This window comes from Pundamilia nyererei, unplaced genomic scaffold (assembly GCF_000239375.1).
Source record: "Pundamilia nyererei isolate P.nyererei 1_Seehausen unplaced genomic scaffold, PunNye1.0 scaffold00047, whole genome shotgun sequence".
NCBI lineage: Eukaryota > Metazoa > Chordata > Actinopteri > Cichliformes > Cichlidae > Pundamilia > Pundamilia nyererei.
This window is the reverse complement of record NW_005187448.1, coordinates 113,077-121,257: the sequence shown is the minus strand read 5'-3', so window position 1 is coordinate 121,257 and position 8,181 is coordinate 113,077. Positions and strand designations below refer to the sequence as shown.

General features: G+C 41.4%; 1 protein-coding gene across 7 annotated transcripts in view; it reads right to left on the bottom strand.

Moving 5' to 3' along the window:
- The window catches only part of LOC102215929 (cyclin-dependent kinase 17-like), a 40,921-nt gene that overhangs the window by 22,975 nt on the left and 9,765 nt on the right, over nt 1-8,181 (bottom strand). The window contains exon 1 of one of the 7 annotated variants that reach the window (XM_005732455.1): nt 1,597-2,617. The exons of the other annotated variants lie outside the window; for them this stretch is intronic. Coding sequence (XP_005732512.1) covers nt 1,597-1,780 — 184 coding nt within the window. The 5' untranslated portion in view covers nt 1,781-2,617. Of the gene's footprint in view, nt 1-1,596; nt 2,618-8,181 lie in introns of those variants that run through there. 7 annotated transcript variants of the gene reach the window in all.

Genomic DNA, 8,181 nt, shown 5'->3' with positions numbered 1-8,181 from the left:
AACATGGGAATAGAGCAGCTGCCAGAGAATTCAACATTAATGAATCAATGGTACAGAAGTGGAGGAAGCAAGAAGAATGAGTTTAATAAAGTTTGATTTATCTGACTGTTTTGTTTTTCTTAATGTGCCTTATAATCCCGTGCACCTTATGGTCCGAAAAATGCGTACTGCACACCGCAGTTTAATGTTGCAAAGCACCTCTTTTTAACTTCAGTGGATATTATACATGGTTATGCTCAGGATATGTCAGCCCATTTCTACTGGAAATGCCTTTTGGTTAAACTTTCAGCAAGGAATTTGCATTTGCACTGTTACATTTTTATAAAGCTTTAATGTACATAAAAACCAGCTTCTTGTTTACGTGAAAATAAATGGAAGGTTGTCTTTTTGCGCTAGTAATGTTGTGGAGTTGTATTTTGTCTCGCATCAATTATATCGTCAGTTATATCGTTATCGCAAATTTTCAAATATATATCGTGATAAATATTTTTGGCCATATCGCCCTGCTCTAATTCCAGTATCACACCATTATGTTACATTCTTCACACTTTCTGTCCTAAACATTCCTCTTAGTCACATTTCTTTCAGTCTTCTGCAGTTTCTTTCTCTTCCTTTCCCATAGACGCCTAAGAGCAGACAGTAAATGTCACAAGCTACCACTGCCTCCCCACATGGAGCCAAGCTGGCCTAGTTAGGGTTGCTGACTCCCTGCTAGTTTGTCTAGAGGAGGGAGTGGGCTACTTTTAGGAGTGTCCTTACTTCACTCTGCTCTGCAAATACTACTTAGTTGAAAATCCATCTCCAGCACATGATAGCAACACGTCAAAAATAAAGAAAAATCCAGGGGAAAGAATATCAAAAGAAGTAAAGGAAGGCTTACTTGAAAAGCCCTTCATGGAATAGCATTGGGATTTTTTCACATAAGCCCTCACTCGGCAAAGCCACACATTGAATTCAGTACATTGCTCAAGGGGGAAACAGGCGGTATTCGTAGCCACCGTCCACATCCACATTACCCAATAATAATAATACCACAGGCTTTGGCTTTGAACTGAATCCTTTCACTTCTCTTTCATGCTCTCAGGCGAAAAGTTCTCAAACTCCTTTTAAAGCACAGGACATCGTGCTTTTTGAATTTGTCCAGAGCAGCACGAACAAAGATACTGCGGTCATTGTGCTGACAAGTAAATGAATAAAAATTCAAAAGAAGAACTTGTCGAACCCTTCACTTCTCTAAGGAGCTCATAGAATCCCTGTAGATAAGCATGTTGCTTGGGGCCAACATGTTGCAAGTTAAGCAGGCACGCAAAGCAAATCATATTTTCACAGTATTAGGTTAAAGATGTTCAAACATGTATAATGAACAGATTCTACTTGCATAAATCTGTGTCTAAGTATAAAGTAAAAACCTGGAACATGCTTGATCGAGCTACTAACATTAATGTCCTACAAAGTCAAATAAAAGTATACAGACAGCATGTATTGATGTTTGATTCTACCTAAATCCAAACTCTATATTGTAACAACAATCTGATCAGTGGATAAAGTCAGGATGTAGATGAGCTTCTTGAAGACGATGACAGTGATGAGACTCACCAATGCGGTTCCCTGGAGGCCGGCATGAGTCGAGCACTCGAAGCATACGGAAAGGTGACAGCCTCAGTGGGGTGTCTCTCTCCACCATTCTTACCCCCTCTCCTGTTCTAACCTCCCCCGTTTTAAGGTCTCCGACTCTGGGAACACGGGCAGAGCATCCTTGCAGATTGTCTGCCATATCCATTGCTCCAGTGGGTTTAAAGCACTAACATTTGAAGGTGCATTTAATAATGCAAATAAACATTTCATTAAAAAAAATCCACTTCAGTTAAGTCCTGGAGCCCAATCAAACCGTGTAGGTGGCACCCAGGTTTGAGTAGCAGTAGCTGATTAAGGATCCAAGCTTCCTGGGAAAAACCCAATCCTTAGGCTACCTCTGTACTGCCAGAAGAGCCCCATGCAGTAAAGAACAGGTCTGACATTATAGGAATTGTGCAGACTGCACAGGCACACTAATCAAAATCCAACAACTCCCTCGGCTGCTACTCCACTTTAACACACTCTCCCTCTTCCTGTGTGTTTTTCTTAGCAGACGTTCCTTCTCTCCTCCCTCTCCTTTCTTTTTCCTCTCTGCAGTCGCTCTCTGCGTGCTGACTAAGGAAGGTCAAACACTGTGCAGGTATGCAAAATGCTGCAGAGACGGTCCAACACGTGCAAGCTAGAAACTGTTACAATCTGCCATCTCAGAATAACAGGTGTTCTGTCATCATCTGCCTTCGTCCGGACACAAGCCCGCAAACAAGGACTGTGTGCAAGGACTCACAACGCACTTAACTTGCAGCTCCTAGCAAGGAAAACACAGCCAGACCTTCCCTTTGCTTCTGTCCTTTGTAACTTCTTCATTTGCGTTCATTTTTCTTCTTTTTGCTGATGTTTTTCTGCGTCTGTGGCAGATCTCTTCTCTTTGTCCTCCTTCAACTGTTATTCAACACAGCACTCTATTCAGGCTGTTGTGCTGCTCTCCTTCTTTCCACTCCCTCTCCCGTTCAGTCCCTCCTTGCCTCTGGCGCCGCTATCAGTGTTGTCAGTGCTCCTGCTCCCTCCCTTCACCTTGCTATTACTCCCCTCCCTCTCACATGATAGAAATCTCCATCTCTCTCCCCCCTCCATCTGTCTTTATCTCTCCCTCCCGATTTCTTGCTATCACTGTCTGGGTCCAGAGATGGTGTTGAATATCAGTACAGTCATCCTCTTTTTCTATTCACGAGCCGATGACATTTTCTGCCTGATCGGCCTCTTTCTTGCACTCCATCTTGTTCACCACCTCTTTCTCGTGCTCCCCACCCTCCCTCCTCATGCTTATCGCTCTCTAGTGTAGAAAAATGAAATCCTGAGGCTTCAGAGTGATGCCTATGGCATTCTCTCCGCTCTCCCCTTTCTGCCTCAGTCCCTTCTATATTGACATGAAACACAGGACACAGCAAGCACGCGCTCTTTCCTGCACATCCCACTGCACACAGAGTAACTGTTACAAATACAACTCACATGATGCTGACTATTGGCTATTAGACACACCTGGAGAGCAAACAGACAATTACATCTATACAAACTAACAGCAAGTTCAAAATAATATTAAGAAACAGAACTAAAAGCATTAGGAGCTGATTAAGTAATTTTTTCTTCAAGCTGAGGGATCATTGGGTTGATATTTGTTACATTTATGTGGTACGATCAAAAGGTCTACCCCGCAGAAATCGTTTAGTGCAAAGGCTGTTTTTAGATGAATTCCTGAGAATCCCATTTACGTAGCACTTGTAGCTCTGCGATACATGCTGGCTCTCCTCCTTAAACCTGATTGTCATTTTGTTGAAGTTTGTTTAAGTTGCAAGAATGTCCTCTTGACCAAAACACCACGTCCTGTCCTGGCACATGACAGCATGCTGGGACGCAACATACTCCTGGTCATTACTGCTGAATATCCTCTTTCAAAAGATGCTGTTATAGTACAAGTCCCCAATGACCTCTCATACAAGGGACAAATTCATGTTGCACAACCTTGTTGAACAGCAGCATGCTCGTAATCAGACCTGACTTGGGATATGAAATTTACCACGCTCAAAAATGTCCAGAGACAATGTTCCTATTTCAACCAATACTTGAAATATAATTAACTCTCTGAAGAGCACAGTACCAATACGTCCTAAACTGGTATAGGATACAATTTGCTCAGCATCTTTGCGCATAAACCTAACCCTACAGCCTCTCACGTGTTTGCAAAAAAACGGTGGAACAATATTGGGCATCGGAGGTGGGATTCATAGCAGAGAACGAGACCTGTTAACAATTACGAATAAAAACAGTTGTATATGCTGTCTCTGATTCAAATTATTGCTAGAGGCAACAGTCGGTGGATATTGGTAGGACTTAGTCTTCCAGTTCCTACCACATTCTAAAACCTTGCTTACACCCATGACACCTAACATTAGAAAAGTGTTTAGAGAACATGACTGCATCCAAAATGTCAGCATGATAAGGTGTTAAATGCCATCCTTTTTTCCATCACACTTCAAAAGCCTATTTTTGACTACTGCAAACTAAAACCCTACCTCTCCCTCAAGGCCAGTGATAGGCTTGTCTTCTAAGCCTTAGTTAACCAAACACACTCATGTGGAGAGCCTCACACACCCTACATGTCAATAATGATGGGCTTAAAAAGACTTAAACAAACTTTGTAATTGTTTTAGACTCTGTAAACATCTTGGGATCTTTGAGATACCGTATTCTTAACACGCTCTGAAAGCATTTTTTAATCTGGATAGGTTACCTTATTCAAAGTGACTTATTTGGGATCATTAAGTACAGAGTAAAGGTCATCTACAGAAAAGTAACAGACAGGTATCGATGTACTGTGATGAGCTGCTCAAAACATCAAGAACAAAAGCTCTCAACCCTCCAGCCATCACTGTTTCCCCGCCTTATTAGATTCACAAGTGCAGCTTGTATACATGAAAGATTTCTGTTTTGCTTTGCAGCCACCTCCACAAAGCTTTTTACTTCCCTCCAGGTCTCTGTTACTGTCACTTTATTTGTCCACCTTGTCTTAAACTACATTTTCTTGACTACATTTAAGCTTCTGCATTGTTTTCACCTCCTTTTTAAATCATAAATATTACGATGTGCCTCCAGACAAATAACACAGTAAAAATCAAAGTGCATACAACATCCCTCAGGAACAGGCATACATAGAGACGCGCACTCAAGGCTGCAGGGTGGGAGAATTTAGACTGCAGTAATTACCTCTAAACCTTTTATCTTCATCTAAGGAATCTCATTATTCAATTACTAAGACCAAAGAGCCTACTGTAAGCTACCAGCTCTGTTTATGCTGGCCGGCTACATCTCAACCCCACACCCTACCCCCACCCCATATATGCAGCTCTGAAAAATACATGCATTCATTAGTAACATCTTCCTTCGCTCGGCCATAAGATTCTCAAACAGCAAGTCACCCTAACACACATAAAAAGCTTATGAGACCGACTACATAAAAGGAGTCCACTCCATTGTTCTTCCTAAAACCAATCCGGGAGTGAGCAAATGGATGGCTGAGCATGTATGCAGTGAGGCAGAGGACTACAGCAATTAATACAGCATTAATGCATTACATTAAATCCCTGGCACAGACAACGCGGTCTCTCGTGGTATGGGTGGAGACAAGGGTGGTCTTAACAAGGTGCCAGCTTTTATCTTTTGCACCATTCTGGTCTTATTTGGAGGTTAAATACAGTATTTTGATGTGTGCAGAGGGAAAGAGAAAATACAAAGGGGGGAAAGGAACAAGAGGAGACTTCTTTGACAGTACTGAAAAACAGCAGCCTGAGACAGGTTTTGAGAAAAGCAGGCAGCTTTTAGCACAGCAGTAAAAACAGACGGGAGGACCAGCTAATCCCCAACCATGTAACTACAATTAGAGCGAGCGAGAGACAGAGAGAGAGCGTGACAGAGAGAGGAAGACAAAAAGATGAGGTAGTGGTGAGAAGTAACACTGAAACTGCATTGCTCATCTTTCCTGACTGTAAGTACAGTGTGCTGGGAGTGGGTGTTGGCCCAGATAACAACAGATATCACAAATCTGCAATACCTTTTGGACTCAGACTCCTGGCCAAACACATATAACCCCACAGCCCATTTACACAAATTAAAAGTGTATTAAATTAAACTGATACAACGCAAGTTGGACAAACACAGAGGGAAAAAGTGAAAGGGTGGGTAATCTCTTTAGCGCAGGAACAAGAGATTGCATCATCATGTCACTCTATTAAAGGCTGCAACGTGCTCTGACTGCTGAGTGGCACACAGTGAGTCAGCGAGACCAACTAGTGGGAAACACACACACAGACACACGCAGTGCCTCTCAACATTTTAAACTATACCTTATCAAGACCTAAATAATAGAGTAGCCTTCTTTCTAGGCTGAGTCAAGTCTATGTCATTTTAGGAGCTTCTGTACACTCAGTGGCACCCGTGGATTTCCTACAATGAAGTCACTGCCAGATCAACAACTTGTGGGCTCAAGAAGGTAAGATGGTCAACAAACCAATGCATAGTTTTTCTACCAGAAAACACTGATAGCTTTTTTAAAATATGTAAAATTTCCCTGAATCTCATAATGAAATGAAACATTTAGTTTGTTTCTATTTTAAAAAAGCACTGTTATCTTAACAATATCGTCAATGTCGACATATAAGCTTTAAAAATATAGTATCAGTATATTCAAATTGGGAAATAAGCAGCATTATTATTATACAAGTACGGCACCATGCAATAGTACATTATCAACCCTCCCCTATGTTGCAGTATCTGTTTTTTTTTCATTAGGATTGTTTTAGTTTTATTCAAGCATTGTCTAGTTATCATATTCCCAGCTCACAGGATTACAACAAACCATAAGCTGCTGTTATAAGTCGAGTTCCCTTCATCTAAAGCTCAGTGAATGCAAGGAGTCTCGTTGCGGTCTATCTCCATCTCGCAGGGTATTCACAACACAAGTCTGATGTGACTCCTGAAGGAGCTGATGTGAAAAACCCTACCATTCCTCCTCACGCTTTTATCATTTCTACCTCTCATTCTCTCATAAATCACAGTTTGTTAAGCTTTATCTCATTCGAAACCCATCTCCGGCATGATCATCCTCATCTTTTCTTTCCATCCATCCCAGACTTTCTTTTCTTCGGTACGTTCTGCCCTACTGCTCCTGATATAAGCCGTTCTGCCACAGTGGGAAATGAGATTACTGGGATCTATATAGCCACAGACCACATTACATAATGTAGAGAGAAGGAAAAAGTAATTGCATGTGAGTGCTGTGAGCATGTGTTATATGTGCGTGTTTGTAAATGTTGGATTAAGGTCATTAGAGTTTTATCCCTCCACCCTCATAGTAAGTGTTGCCAGGATAGAAAAGTTGTTTCAGTAAACACTGTTTTACACTCACACACACACACACATGCATGTACACACACACACACACACTCACACACACACCTCGCCTATAGGAAGCAAAACTGACACGAGTTCAGTACGTGACTATTTCAAAGGGTGGCAGTATTACTCTGGCCTGATGTTTTGTGCGGGTCAAGGTTTATATATTATACAGCTGCAACAAGAATCCTAGTGGATCATCTGTATTGCTAAATATGACCTCAGCATTAACTACATTTTTGCAAAAGTAGATAAAGTTAATCAATTTTACAAACCCAAATGCACAACTGAATGTTATAATGTTTCTAATGAAGTTGTGGTAAAAAGGTGCATATGCTTCTGGTGCCTTCCAGGGCAGCTGTCTGGTCGGTTTGCTCTTCGTATCATTTGCGTTTTATTTGCTTTCTTTTTTCTAAATCTTTAAAGCAGTCGATATTGAAGCACGAACACGGTGTCCCTTATTACTTCCTAGTTCTCTTTCACAAAGTTCTATATTGTTCACACTCAGATGCATCTTGTACACAAAGCACATGCTCACAACACTCACATGCAAAAAAGGATCAAACACACAGAAAACACATGACTGAATGACACTGAAAACAATGAGGAAACTGACTTGTCAAAGCAGCAATGTTCACTGTGGTTATCTGATTATTTTACACAGGTGCATCATTGAACATGAACTTATGATGTAACTGTAAAAGCCAGTTGGTATAATAAGTACTTTATACAGTGCTATGCAAAAGTATTTAGCCACCCCTCATTTCTTTATATTTTGCTAGGAAAACGGGAAACAGATGCAAACGTAAGTGAAGATACATTATGTAAGGCAGAACAGAGTGTGTACAGATCTTATGAGTTTTAATGTGAACCCCTTTTCCAAATTTTTCTTGTTTCTTTAAGTCTTCACAAACCGTTAGTATGTTGTGCACGTGCATGTGTGTGCGATTCAGATGCTTTCGAGATGGTATTGTCATGAATCGCTGTGCGGCAGGCAGGAGTTGGACCCAAAATGCAGGACTCACAGACTCAGGGAGGTGAACTCAAAACTCAGCTTTATTTGCTGGCAGGGAAAAAACATACAAACTAATCTAAACTGGGAACTCAGAAAACTCACAGAGAGACACACAGGGAGATCCACACAGCATGAGGGACGACGCGACA